Raw genomic sequence first — 14,801 nt, 5'->3', positions numbered from 1 at the left:
AATTGGTGCTATTCCAGATGACCTTTTTTATTTTTGTCTGGACTGAGAGAGGTTAAATAAGAGGTAAATCTGTCTTTCATCTTCACAAAGATTCTTGAAGTTTTAGGTCCAGCTGGTCAGTTTTAGGACCAGCCCAACCCACTGTGTACCCAAAAAGGAAGAGTGTGAACATGGACCAGTTTAATTTTCCCAGCTTCCAGTAGCATGAGTGTTGTAAAGAATAGTTCTGAGGGAATATATTTTTTTAAAGTCTTTGGGATTTGTCTCAATTTTTCATGAGAGGTGTCTCAGCATCCTTTGGAGCATGGAGGTGGCTGCTGTCTCCTGGGAGGATGGAACTGCTCTCTTCCTTCCTTTTCTCCATGTTTTAGGGTGGATGATGCTTTTATGAGCCCTGAACACGAAACTGAACCTCTCTGTTGGTCCAGAGAGGAGGAAAGAGTGACTTTAGGGGCTGTTGATTGTGCTTTTAATTAATTGTTTCCATCACTCATGTTTCTGAGAGCACCTGCAGAATAGAGGAACTGAACTGGATTCATTGCTGGCTCTTTTCAAAACAGAAAAGCCTTTGGCTATTTCATGGCTTTATATGAAGGGTAAACACTACACTGAGCTATTTGACAGCAGGACCTGGCTGCTGTTATCACCTATTGTTCTCCTTCTGCTTTAAATTTACATTTTTATTTAAAGCTATTTTCTCTCCTCCCAGTAGATGGAAAACCTAGAGTTATCTCCAAGGTTATCACTGGCTGTCTCTTCCCAAGGTCTGTAGGACAGGTAACTGGGGAAAGTCAAACAGCAGGGAGAATGTGAAGGGAGCTCAGAGCAGACAGCAAACAGCCTCAGATTTAAGTGGGAGGAGAGTCCAATAACCATGAGATGGAGCTTTGCCTTTGGAGCAGATAAAGAATATTCCCTCTTTAGTCAGATCTTTTCTGCTCTTTCAGAAAAAGCAAACCAACCCTGGGAGAAAGGGAGAGCCCAGGCTGTGGTTAATGCTCCAGATGTGAGGAGGACACAGAGAGAAGGAAGAGCTGCAGAATAACTTGTCAACACTTGAGGAGAATCCATTGCTGATGGCTCTGCTTGGATCTGGACTTGGAGGGGTGAAGTCAGTCCTGTCTGTGAGGCAGCAGCTCCCTCCTGCCCAGGTGATGTGGCAGGTGAATAATCTCCTTCAAGCACTTGCTTTTATTGATGGAGATTGAAGCTTCCTTTTGAAACATCAAATCCCACAGTGGAATTATGGGTGGTGTACACAGGAGAAATCATCTTTTTCTGAATTCCTCAGAACCAAAGAGGGAGAAAAAAGAGGTTCCCAGGAGCAGTTCAACTTTTGTAGAGCCTTGATAAAACCATCCCTTCTTCTTTTTGGTTTTTATTTTCTTTTAACACTCTGTAATAGAGGGAAAGGATTTCCAGGGGCTGTTTCTGGCTAAGGTTCTGCTGGGGATGGCTTTGTGCTCTTTGTGCTTTTCCCCCACTCTTCTCTGGTGTGCTACATGGCTCTTGCCTTCAAGCCTCCTTCTTTTTTAATTTTTTTTTTCCCCTAAGAAGAGATATTTTTTTTCTTCTTCTTCTGCAGAGATAAACATGATGACTTTTTCATGAGCATAGAAAAGCTCAGAAGCACTTGCAAAGCCCCAGCTCTTGTTTGATTTATCCTTTGGACAAACAAGGGACAGTTCATAACTGTCCGTGGAGGGAAGAGGTTTGATTGATTCCACCAGCAGCATTGCAAGAAGTTATGGTGGATTTGGGCTTTATTTGTCTTTATTTAATTTTTTTTTTTAAAGTGGAAATATATAAGGGGGAATTATTGATTTCATTCTCCCAGAACTGTTGCATTAAACTTATCTTCCACAGGTGTAAATGTTTTCTGATTCACTTGATGGCCTCTCATCTTTAAGGGAAATTATTTCCCTCCACCACAGTATAAATTACACATCAGACTGTTTTCTAGGCAGTTTCAGGCTGGTTAGTTCAGAGACAGCACTGCAAAAAGGAGGAAAATTTGGTTTGATTGGGGAACAACTTCCTTTCTCTCCCAGGATGGCTGTTGTGCATGATAATGGAATTTACAATATGGAGTCAAGCTTGGCTTGGCAGGCCTGGACAAATGTAATATCCCACCAGGATCCAAGGCAGCTTTGCAGGATTATTTACTCTTATTTATTCTATTTTGAAGTGGAGGTGGCTTTTACTCAATATAAAACCCCACACTGTGCAGTGTGATAATGGAGGATTTATTCCTGTTGGGTGTGGAAAGGAGCCCCAGCCCTCAACAACATCCCAGTAATTTGTGGCTGCACGAGGCATTTCCAGAAATCCTTCTGCCTCTTTTCAGTTCCTTGTCCTTCATTAGAGGCTGGAATAACCCTGAGAAAGGGTTTTTTTTTCTGGATCTGACTCACACCTTGGTCTTGGGAGCAGAGGAGATGACATTGAGAGGATTTTGTGAGGTCTCAGACCTTCACTTGGATAACACAGCTGAGATCCAGAGCTTGGCCACCAGCAGCTGGCAAAGACAGAGGAGGGTGACAGAAAATAGGAGGGCACTTGTCCACACTTTGCCAGTGCAGTTCAAGGCTGAGAGAGCAGAAAAATGGCCTCATGTTTGTCATTAACATGGATTTCACTGGGGAAAACATCCCTCTGCCTATTTCCACCACGTGGTTTCCTTCAGGAAAAAGCAGGAAAAAATCTTAAAATTGATCTGCCATGTCCTTAAATCTCTTTGTGCCCAGTCTGGGTCTAGCTAAAAAAAAAGTGTCTGGTTGGTAGCCTGGTTTTGGGTCTTCTTTTTTCATTCCCCAGTGCTGACAACACAGATGTCCATGAAGACTTGAAAAATCCATCAATTCTGGAATGAGTGCTGAAAGTGGATGTAGGCAGGGTTCAGATTTCAGCCCCTGGGCACAAACCTGTAGAAAGCTTGAAAATTAAATACTTCAGGGTTATAAGGAACTTACAGCTTGTAGGTAACTGCAGCTTTTAAATAATAATTTATGTCTGTGCTTTTAGTCCTGTATTTTTTAAACCTTTTGGTTGTTTCCTCTCCCTCTGCACATCAATGTCTTACTGGGGATGGAATGAAACCTGAGCTCAAAGGCAGACAGAAAACTGGAGATAGAACATTACTCACCCCTGTTTTACAACTGACTGAACTTGGGAATTCATCTGTGTGACTGTAGGAGACACAAAATGTTTCCTCTGAATGCCTTAATCTCCATTTCTCACCAGCTGACAAAAATCAAGCAGAACCTGTATTCTCCACCTGGGAGACCAGAAAGTTTCCAATAAATTCTGTGATGTAGGGAAATGAGGGATGCAGAATCTTCCAGGGCTGGGTGTAGGATCCATTTAACAACACTGAACAAACTTCTGATTTCAGGGTTTTCTCTGTGCCCTCGCCACCAAATTTCTCAGAAATCCCCTGACCTGGTGTTTAGGTTCATCTTTTTAGGAAATGAGGCAGTTCTGATAACATGCATGTGACAAAGAGGGAATGTTGAGATCTCCAGGATGCAACAGCAAATCTGTACTGAAGGCATTTCTAACATTCACTAACACCATTTTAGGTTTTTTTTGATTTTTTAAATTTTTTTTTGCTCATGAATGTGCTGGTCTAACCTTGCAGATAGAACCTAACCCAATAACCTCAACCTTGCAGCTGTGCATGTACTCTGAGAAATGCTGGAGTGATTATGCATGAACATTAATTAATCCCCAGCATGGTGGAGCATGTTGGGTCTCAGGGTATTGGGGGGCAGTTATTCTCTTCCACTGCTTGCCTTGTGCATGAAACTGTAAAAAAAACCCATAGCACTTAGAATTTTGTGTAATTTTTTTTTGCCTGTTCTCTGGAATTCCTGTTTTTGTGGAGGTTTTATCAGTCAGGGACCACTTCTAGCAGTGTGCACTGCCTGGCACAATGGGACCCTGCTCTTGCTGGTGACCTCAAAATGTTGCCATAATAATAATAATAATAATAATAATACTCTGTGGCTTTTGGCACATCACCTATTAATCACAGCAGCTGTCAGGCAAAGCATTAGATGGGAATAACTCCCCACAAGAAAAAAAACAAACACAACAACACCCTGTGGCTTGTGGAGCTCGGATCCACTCTCTGGAGGGTGCCAGGGAAGGAAGGGAGGGCTGAGCTGTGACATTTCACTCTGATTTGTTAACCTTGGCTGGTGTTCAGCTGCTCAGTGCTCAGCCCAGGGGGTCCCCAGAGACATCCAACATTTGAAATATTTACAGGGAAAAGCTGGAGTGAAGGTGCACAGAGGCATCAGGAACAGAGCTTGCCATAGGGAAGAGGAATTCCTGGGATGGTTTAAGTGCTGTTCCTCTATTTAATGCCTCTGGTGGATTTTTTCCTCCCCAAATTTTATTTTGTGCAGACCTTAAGCACCCAGGATGCCCTGAGGCAGTTCATGGTTTGTGCAAAGAATTTTCTTGCTTCAGGTCCATGGGGTGATCCCTGCTGGAAAAAGCAGGGAGATTTACCAGGCACTTACCTCAATCCCATGAAATTTGGTGGTCTGATGCCACTCGTTTCTGTGCTCTGCCACAGACAGAAAAGCAGATAAATGTGTCCAAAATTTGCTCTCCAGAGGCATTCCCTGAAAATTTCTCCCCATGTTTATGCCTGAAAAATTCCCTGGTGCTAAACTGGTCCATCTGCAGAAAGCAAACTGGTCCATTAGAACATCTGCAGAGAGCAAGCCCAAACAAAATGAGATTACTGTCAATTTGTGTTTATTTGAATTACTGGATAAGTCCTAGTCATGGATCAGGGCTAAACATGTACAAATAATTGATTTTAGGTTCAGTGGCTCAAAGCAAAAACACATGGAAAAATCTTCTGGTTGACCTAAACCACTCTTTTTCCCCCTAGTTTTCTGTTAAAATGACAGCATTTAAAAAGCAGCAAGGCAATGAAATGCTTTAACAGAGAGCATTGTTAAATATTTGAAGCTTTGTGAAATATTTTCCTCCTCACTTTGATACTTTCTAGTTTTTGTCATTTAAAAAAGTCAGCCAAAAAATTCCTTCAAAATGAAATATCAACACCTTTAATGCTGCAATTTTACAAAGAAACTTCTCAAACTTCTCCAAGCTTTTAAGAAATATTTTGCTGTGGGTAATGCTTGCCCTGTGTTGATGGCAAATCAACATCTCTGTCCAGTTTTAACTCAGACCCAAATGTGACAGATGCTGTTTAAAGAGTAAACATGAAGATTTTTAACTGAGGGTTCTGACACTTTCTGCTTGAGGAATTTAGTGGTTTGTTTTTTTTTTCAGAGGCCAAGGACATTATGGAGTTTTGATCCATTGGGTTAAATTTGCACTGTGAAATCTTGGGGGAATTGGGGTGAACTTGGACTGGAAGTTGATTTGAACCCTCTAACCAAGACCTGCTGTTCTGGAGTTGAACCAGAACTGAAATTCAACCTTTTGAAACCTTTCAACCTTTTCTTCTTGGACTCTCAGAAATGACACCATTACAAACATGGAAACTCTTGTGAGGGTTTTGGGATTTGGCAAAACTCGGGATTTGGCATCTCACAGGCTCCAGGCAGGAAAGATCAAAGTGTGTTGGAGCCAGACCAGTGGGAATAACCAAACCCAAGATCCTCTGTGTCCATTGCTGAGAATTGGGCTGTTCACCTCCTCCATGAGCACATTTGTTCCTGTGTCCTCCACCACAGCAGCTCCCTCTGGAGCTTTTCCACCCTGGTTTGCTCCCTACAGGCAGCACTGGCACCTGAAGGATTTTGGGGCAGCTTTGCAAACCACCAAGGACTGGAGTTGCTAGCTGATGAGGAGGTGAGGCTGCTTGGGTTGAGATTTTCCAGGAGGAGAAGTGAGAATAGGGATGGGTGCAGAGGTGAGCACAGCTGGAGCATCCCTGGCACCCCATCCCTGGACACACATTGGAACAAACAATCAGCAGCATTTCCCAAAGGTGTTCCCTGCCTCTGGCAATGCCTGGCCCCACCCATCCCAGCACAGGTACTCTGGGAAGGGAGAGCAGACCCCAGCAGAGTTTATTGGTAAATGCTACCACTGATTAAAACAGGCTGGAGCTGCTGTAGGAACAAGAGGTTGCCATGGAAACACTCTCTTGATGTGTCCAGGTTTTGAAACCACTTTTCCCTCCTCTCCCACCCTCAATGCTGCTTTTTTTCCGTGCTGTTGTTTTGTTGGGGATTTGCTCTCCTGGGGTGAGGTGGTGCAGGTGGGCTCTGGTATCCAGGAAAGGTGCAGAGAGGAGCTGCTCATCTCTGGGAGGGTGGGAGACCCTCTCCAGTTGTCTGGATGGACCCTGGAGGGTCACAGTGTTTTGGGATCAGGGGAGAATATCCCAGTGAAACCCTCCTGCCAGAGGACCCCAGCTGGGATGCTCTGAAGGGTGTGGTGTTCATCCCACCAGAACTCTTCTCCACCACCTCATCCCTCTTGGGAATGATGCCAGTGATGGGAAACCACCTTTGGAACAATGGGAAATCAAGCCAGTGCCATGAGGAGTGGTGCTGGGAGACAAAAGAGGGACCCCCCTCCTCTTTCCCCACTCCTGCTTTTTTTCCGTGCTGTTGTTTTGTTGGGGATTTGCTCTCCTGGGGTGAGGTGTTGCAGGTAGGCTCTGGGGACCAGGAAAGGTACAGAGAGGAGCTGCTCATCCCTGGGAGGGTGGGAGACCCTCTCCAGTTGTCTGGATGGACCCTGGAAGGTCACAATGTTTTGGGATCAGGGGAGAATATCCCAGTGAAACCCTCCTGCCAGAGGACCCCAGCTGGGATGCTCTGAAGGGTGGGGTGTTCATCCCACCAGAACTCTTCTCCACCACCTCACCCCTCTTGGGAATCGTGATGGGAAACCACCTTTGGAACAATGGGAAATCAAGCCAGTGCCATGAGGAGTGGTTCTGGGAGACAAAAGAGGGACCCCCCTCCTCCTTCCTCACCCCTGCCTGGGCTCCCCACCTTGGCAGAGGAGCTTTCATTTCTCTCAAGTGGGTGAAAAGCAGCCCCTCTCCTGTGGTGGTGTCATTATGCAGCTGTGCTGAAGGGCCATTGACGACCCCTGCAAAGCTTTGAGGAGAATTTTCCTCCTAGATCATTCAGCCCTCCTCTCAGGCATGGAATATTTTATTTTTACCAACCTCCTGCTTTGTTTTTGTGGGTTTTTTCTGTAACACAGAAGCATCTGCATAAACACAGGCTCCTCCCTGTGTGTTGCTGCTTTTGTCCCTTCCCTGGGAATTCTCCTGGCTCTTTCCAAGTCCATCCTAAGCTTTTCAAATTCTGCATGAAACTCCTCTCTGCAGGAGCTATTGAGGATATGATACTATGCTGTTAAATATTATTTTATTATATCGTATGGAGGAGTTATTTCAGTGATTTACTGCATCCAGTGAAGCCCTAAATCTGGGGTGGCTTTTCTGTCATGTTCTAAAAGTTCCAAAGATTTTCCTCTACACTTCCCTGGAGGCTGGAGCCAGGTGGGGTTGGGCTCTGCTCCCAGGGAACAAGGGACAGGACAAGAGGAAATTACTTAAATTGTGCTAGGGGAGGTTTAGATTGGCTATTTGGGAAAATTTCTTCACTGAAGGGGTTGTTGAATTGCCATTCCTGGAGGGATTTAAAAGCCATATGGATGTGGCACTTGGGGACAAGGGTCACTGGTGGCCTTGGCAGTGCTGGACAATAGTTGGACTCAGTGTTCTTAGAGGGCTTTTCCAACCTAAATGATAGCAGGAGTTCTGAAATCCGAGGTAACCTTCCATGAACTTGATAAAATATAGGAAAACTTTGTTATTTTTTTTCAATATTGCATCATTGTCCAGACATCCTCAGCAGGAGGGAAGTTAATGACACTGCAGCCCCTGTTTGTGGTTTATTTCATGTGTTTCTGGTAAAATCCTCAACAAGCCCAACCTAAGCTGCCAGGCTTCCCTTGGGCTTCATGGAATCACAGAAGGGTTTGGAAGGGACCTTAAAGACCATCAAATTCCAACCCTGCCTTGGGTGAGGACACCTCCACCAGAACCTTCCCCAGGCTCTGCTGAGCCATTTCTCCATCCAGGTGTGTTCCTGCCTTGGCTCTGAGCTGCTCTCCAAAGCTGCCTGCTCCCTCTCACTGCCTGATGCAGCAGCAGTGACTGGTTTCCTAAGTTACCTTAAATTTATGTGATGTGAATCCAGGTCTGAGCACTCCCTGTGATGATGGTTCTCAGATGAGTTCATTTGGAAACTTCTGCATTGTTTATCTGTGTCATTCCCCAAGCTTGGGCTGCTCTGACTTTAAATGTCATTATTTAAAATATTTTTTTGTCATTATTTTAAATGCCAAAATGGGTATTTTTAGACAAGGATCTCTTAATGCTTTGCTTGCCCAGCAAGACCTGATGATAAGTGGGGAACACCCAGCAGCTAAAATTGGAGAAGAAACCTCCAAAAAGCCCAACCCTTTTTCTCCAAGCTTGTAGGAACTTCTGTACATCCTCATGTTGTGCATTATTTCTCGGATTTTCAAATTTCAAGCCCTCCCTCAAAGCTTGGACAATTCCTCACTTTCATGGCATCTTAAAAGGGACCAGAGAGGCCCTGGAGCCCTTCTGTAGGAACGTCTCAATCAAAGGTGTCATGAAAGGGGTTTAATTTCAAAAGCTCTGAATTACACCTGGATCAGGAAGGACGTGGCAATGGTGGAATTGCTGAGCTCAGGAGGTTAAAGAATGAAGGGGAATTCACAGTTAACATCTGTGACACACTGAGTCAGGATGAGAGAGCCTCCATCCTCAGAGCAGCTATCAAAGGCATTTCCCTGTTCCTGTGCTTTTGGGAGACTTTTAATTACTCTGATGTCCGTTAAGAGTCACTTACAGCCAAAGGAGAGGATTCTTAAATTCGAAGATGCTTTTTTTTGTTTTGCTCCCAGAAATAACTGAGCAGCAAATCAACCCCAGAGAGGCAAGGAGGATGCAGTGAGCTCAGAGCTGCTCTGAAGCCAGATCAAATATCAGTTCACATAGCAGCCCCTGCCTCCATCTGCACAAGGATGATGACAGGAGAATTGCTTTGAAATCCTCCGAAGAAAAGCATCCAAGACAGTTCTCTCCTGGGAAAGCCTCTCCTTTCCTGGAGCTCTATTCCCCCATAGCTCTAATGCCAGAGGTGGCAGGTGGTGAACCTGCTGTGGGGAGGGGCAGGGGAACTGGAGAAGGGGAATTAGGCAGGTGTTTAGCAAGGCAAGAAGCAGCCATTCAGTGCTGGCATTCCTGGCTTCACCTCCCAGCCACCTGGAGGAACCCTGGTGTGGCTGCAGATAATTGGGAAAATACTGGAACAATGGGGCCACACAGGTGAGATGCTAAGCAGGATGTGATGGTTTTGAAAAGCAAAACCAGTGAGAGACTCCAAGTCAGAAACATAATTTAATAGGAAAAAAAAAAAAGAGAAAAATAAAATACATGCAATAGTACAAAAGAAAAACCACAGTCAGAATACAGCCTGACACCCTGCTAGGTAGGGTGGTGGTAGCAGTCTAGGTGAAGTGATCTTGTTGAAACAGTGATCCTGTAGAAAGATCTGGTAACTCTTGTACTCTGGAACTCTGGAATCCAGTGGGTAAGGGCTGCTCTGATGTTCCAAAATCTCAGTTTTTATCGGGGTAGGAAAGGTTTGGCTCCTCCTCCTGGGTGGAGCATCTCCCAGTGGGATGATGGAATTTTATCAGCCATGCCCTGGAATTCAGTGGCCATGAACAGGAGATATCTCCTGGAGGGAGGATGGGCTGTGGGAAAGATAAAGGACACTGTCCCATTTGGTTCTTAACACCTGGCCCATTAACAGAGGATATCTCCACAGAGATAAGGATCGCTGCCCCACCTGGTTTCAACACATGGTGACAGAATACAGACGTTTGGGCACATCTTTACATTGTAACCCAGGACACAGGACTTGGGTGGGAGGGGTGAAGGAGAGTCCAGGTGTGTAACCTGGTGAACTACAGCCACACAACCAGATTTCCTTGGAGCAAAATGTCCTTGCAGGAATGGGTTTGGGCTGGTGCCTGTAATGCAGCACAGCTTTGTCTCAGTGTGTGGATCCACCCTCAGTCTCACTGGCAGTCCATGATCTTCCTGCTGGCACATCAGAGCCTGGCTTAGCTGGGGAATATTGCATAAGCCTCACTGGGGACCTCGAGAGCAGATTAATTCCTTGAGCATCTTCCCTCTTGCCGCCGGTGGAGTCTGCTGCTCTGACAAGATCCAGGCAGACAGCTGGGCAGGGCTGAAACCTCCCCCAGACAGATAAGGCATGGGAGGAGGAAAGATACCCCAGTATCCCTTCCTCCCAAACCCAAATGGCTTTTTGGGACAAACCCTTTCTTGTGGCAGCTTGCAGTGTCCAGCTGCAGAAGGGAACTCTCTCCAGGTACCATGGTGATGATGATGATGGTAAGACAGTCAAGTTAAGCAAAGACAGAGTGTGATTAAGTCCCTCTCCCTCCCCCAGGCAGAGCTCAGACTGGGAAAATGCTTTGGATGCGGTGGCCTGTAATTATGTAATTCTTCCTCGTTATCTTTTCTAATTGTTCTCAGTGCTGTTTCCTAAACTGATTGGAAACAATGGCAGATGGGGGTGAAGTGGGAGGCAGACGTGAGCATGGCAGGCTGCCAGCGTAGTACAACGCTCTCCAGAAAGGGAGAGAGGAAAGGAAAGGAAAAAGAAGGGAAAAAAAATAAATATCCACGGTGGAGCCTTGGATGCCAGGATGTGAATGGAGGGCACACCTGAACCACTGCCAGGCTGGGAGGTGCTGCCTGGGGATGTCTCATTCAGCCTCATGCATATGCAATTTTCTGTGTTGCATTCAAGGAATTCCAAGCCTTCCTCCATCCCTGGCACCCTCTGCTTCCCCAGAGCTTTGCCCTTTTCCCCAATACTCCAGTGATGCAGTTTGAGGAGGGGTTTTGCTGGGAGGATCTGTGGTCTTCTCCCTCTGGCATTGAGTTGTTTGTTTGCTTGTGTATGGGAGAAATTAAATTTTAAAAATAGGGGAATTTGGCTTTTTTGCATTTGGGGGTGAGTGCAGGGCAGAAGGAGGGGCTTGGGGGGAGGTATTGCAGTGAGATTTCCTCATATTTTGCACAAGTTTTGGGGGAACTGTGGGGTGCAGCTCCCCAGGAGCTCATTTATGTCATGTTGACTCATTTTCTCTGCTTCACTGTCCTCTCCTTGTGTGGGTGGGTTGTTTTTTTTTTTTGTTTTTTTTTTTTTCAGGGATTTTCACCCCAGAGGTTTTTGGGGATCCAGCAGAACACCCTGCTCTCCTCTCACTGCCAATCCTCTTTTGCAGAATGGTGGGAAGGGGGAGCTCACACTGCTGCTGTAATTTTTGTGCAGAGAAGGCCAGACCAAGCCTGGGTGGAATTCTGAGCAGGGGGAGAGGACAGATGTCTGGGGGTGATCTCACAGTGGGGTACCAGCACCCCTGTGATGAGCAGGGCTCACTTATGGGATGGGAGATGCCCCTCCAGAAAACCAACCCCCTTAATCCAAATGGGATCAGCACCAGGCTCTGAACCACCCTGCATCATCTACCTTGTGCTTTACCTGGATGATTCACCTGCTGCTGATTTACCTTCCCCATCCCAGTCAGAGTGTTTAATTTCAGTCTCAGCCCCCATGTCCTGACAGTGCTGGGCAAGCTGCTGAGCAGGGAAAACAGGATTTATGAGAGCTGCCCTCTCCTCCTGCAGCCCCAGAGCTGTTCTGCTGTTTTTCCATCCCTGCTGACATCTCTGTGTGCCTGCAGGCTGCTGCTGCCAGCACTGTCCCAGCTGGCCCAGCCTCTCTGGCTGCTCTGCACAGCTCTCCAGGATGGAGAGAGGAAATTCTGCACGAGGTTTGTCCTTGCTGTTGCATTGGAGGTTTCCTGGCTGCTCTGGGGTGAGTGGGGTCGGGGAGATGGGGCTGGAAGGAGCAGGAGCTGGAGGCTGCAGGTGGGCTGGGATTTGAGGGGTTTGAGCTGTGGTGATCTCCAGGCAGGAGTGGAAGAGAAAGAACCAGCAGGGAATGGCAAAATGATGGATCCCAGCTCCTAGCACAGCTCCCTGGGTGCCACCAGGGTCTGGGCAGCAGATTTGCTTTTGCAAGAACCTGGGCAGGGCAGCTTTTGTCAAAAGCTGAAGAAGTTTTCTTTGCTGTCTCCTGAGTGTGTCCTGGGCTTGCTCAGTGCTGACAGGCACACAGGTTGATGGCTGGCAGATATTTTCCCCAGCAGTGCTTCTTTTTTGGCTGTGTAAATACATGAACTTCTTCATTTTGCTCAGTAGAATTTTTGCCTCAGAAGTTCCCATGATGATACAGCACAGGGGAAAAACCCAGTTCCTTCTATCAGTTTTGTATTTGGACATTTTAATTCCTTTTTTTTCTTCTCGTGGGATTGTCCTTTTCCTTGTGTTATGAGGCAGAAAGAACAAAAGATCTCTCTCTCATTTTCTAATATACCTTTATCATCCCTCTTCACATTCATCTCCTCTCTGAAATGCACAGTCTGAGAGCTCCTGCTAATCTCTCTTCACGAGCAAAGGTTTGCCATGACCTTGATCAGCCTTGCCACAGCTCCCTGGACTATTTTTGGGCAGATCAGTGGGTTTGGGATGGGTGGCATGTCTGTGGAACTTGGGACAGGGTGTCCCATCTGTGACCAACAGAGCCACCCAGGCTGGATGGCAGAAGAGCATCCTCAGGGATTGGTGGATGTTCTACAACAAAAGGTGAAGCTGAGGGAGGTTTTTTCCACACCACTAAGGCAGGACCTCAGCAATACCTGGCACTGGGATGCAGGGATGAAGAATTTGTGTGGCAATTTGTGTGAATGGGGAGGAAATATCACCTCCTTCCCAGGTGCAAACCTTCCCTCTTCCAGAGGGAAATCATGCTCCAGTCCCAGGATTTATTTATTTATTAACTGAGGTGTATATTTACATCACTTTCACCACACATTTGCATTACTTTCTTCCTCTTTTTGCTGAACACAATCCCAGGATTGTCTGTCAGGAAATACAATCAGAGCAACTCATGTTATTTCAGTGTGTTTTTCTTCTCTTATTAGTATTTTTCTTTTTTTTTTCCCCTCCCTTTCTCTTCCTCTCTTTCCCAGAGTAGAACAAATACAGTGAGACTGGCAGAAAATTTGCAAGCTTCAGCAATCCAGAGGCAGTGATTTTTTTTTCTAAGTATCTTAATGGAGTCTATACTTTTTTATTGTTTTCTCACCCTGCAGGTTGAGTATTTAAAAAAAGAGAGAGACAATTCCACAAACCCCCTCACTTCCTCCTCTTACCAACCCCTTTTAGAAAATCCATGAACCTACAAGAACTCTTCTGAGTTCTCCATATTTCAGAAGTCTGCTGAATTGTTCACAGGCATGAATCAAGGAGGTGGAATTATCCTCCAGGCTAAGTTTTGGATAAAAACATTTACACAGACCCACCTGCATCAGTACCCTGCAGCAATTCCATCCTTCTCCCTGTTTTTTTCCCTGGAATATTCTGTTTTCCAGTTAAATCTCCTCCAGGTTCCTGCTCCCTGCAGACCTTGTTTCCTCCAAAGCTGTTTTCTCCTCCTGGCCTCAAGCTGTGCCAGGACAGGTTGGATATCTGGGAAAATTTCTTCTCCAAAAAGGTTGTCAGGCACTGGAACAAGCTGCCCAGGGTAGTGGTGTCCCTATCCCTGGAGGAATTTGGGGATCTGGGTCAGGGATGGGCTTGGCAGTGTTGGGTCATGGTTGGACTCAATGGTCTCAGAGGGTTTTTCCCTAAATTAATTTAATCCAAAATGAATTTGTGGTTTGTTTTGTCTGGATTCATTGTCTGATCCACACCCCTGTCATGAGGCTTCCTGATTTGAACTATTAAATGGAATTGGTTGTAAGAACAACACTGGTCAGCTATTGACTTCTGATCATTAAAAAATCCAGAGAAATTTCCTTCAGAGCTGGGCTGGGAAATCCCAGCCTCTCTCTTCCAGCCAAGTTCCTCAGCAGGACCTTGGTCCTGTTTACCTGAATTCCCCAGCTAATTTCACCCAGTAAAATATACTAAGTTTTTTTTTGTTTTGTTTCTTTTTGGTTTTTTGGTGTTTATTTTCAGGAGCAATGTTTTTATTTGCCTGCTATTTTTAATGCCATTCTCTTTGAAGATTCTGAGTCAACACACTATTTTTTTTGTTTGGTTGTTTGGTGATGAATAATTTTTACTGGCTCAGTTAATCCTTATGAAAGATTTTAACAACTTTCCAAACACTCTCTGATTCTGTGGCTCCAGTCTGATTTCCTGTGGTCCCATAGGTTGCTCCCAGCTCCATCCTGTAAATCCATGTGGGGATTCCTCAGCCAGCAGTGACTCCCATTTTCTGTCTCTCTCCTACCATGGCACTGAAACTGCTGGAAAATGGGTTTCAACCTATTTTCAGTTTTCAAAATGAACATTCAGAGCTGTCTGTAGGTGTAAGATAATGAGGCAAAACATCCACCAGGGGCTGTCATTTACTCCTGCTCCTCACTGGGCCTCCTGATGATCCAAAATCCAGGGCAGAGGATGAGGCTCTTGTTGGAATGAGCTTTCTGATGCTCAGCTCATCTCTCAGAAGTGCATTAAGCATTAAGGTATGGACTTAAATAAACAACACAGAACTCAAAGAGAAATCCTTCATGTGATGAAGATCTATTGAATGACTAATTTGATTTAAAGTGAAGGCTCAGAGCCATCCTTC

At 45.6% G+C, this 14,801-nt stretch overlaps 1 protein-coding gene across 5 annotated transcripts in view; it reads left to right on the top strand.

The window, feature by feature from the left end:
- Positions 1-14,801, top strand: part of PLXNA4 (plexin A4) — a 424,069-nt gene that overhangs the window by 80,302 nt on the left and 328,966 nt on the right. The window contains exon 4 of one of the 5 annotated variants that reach the window (XM_079303973.1): positions 948-1,064. The exons of the other annotated variants lie outside the window; for them this stretch is intronic. Within the exon in view, the coding sequence (XP_079160099.1) occupies positions 948-1,010 (63 nt within the window). The 3' untranslated portion in view covers positions 1,011-1,064. Of the gene's footprint in view, positions 1-947; positions 1,065-14,801 lie in introns of those variants that run through there. 5 annotated transcript variants of the gene reach the window in all.

The sequence above is a fragment of the Erithacus rubecula genome (assembly GCF_903797595.1).
Source record: "Erithacus rubecula genome assembly, chromosome: 4".
NCBI lineage: Eukaryota > Metazoa > Chordata > Aves > Passeriformes > Muscicapidae > Erithacus > Erithacus rubecula.
This window is presented reverse-complemented; position numbering and strand designations above follow the sequence as displayed.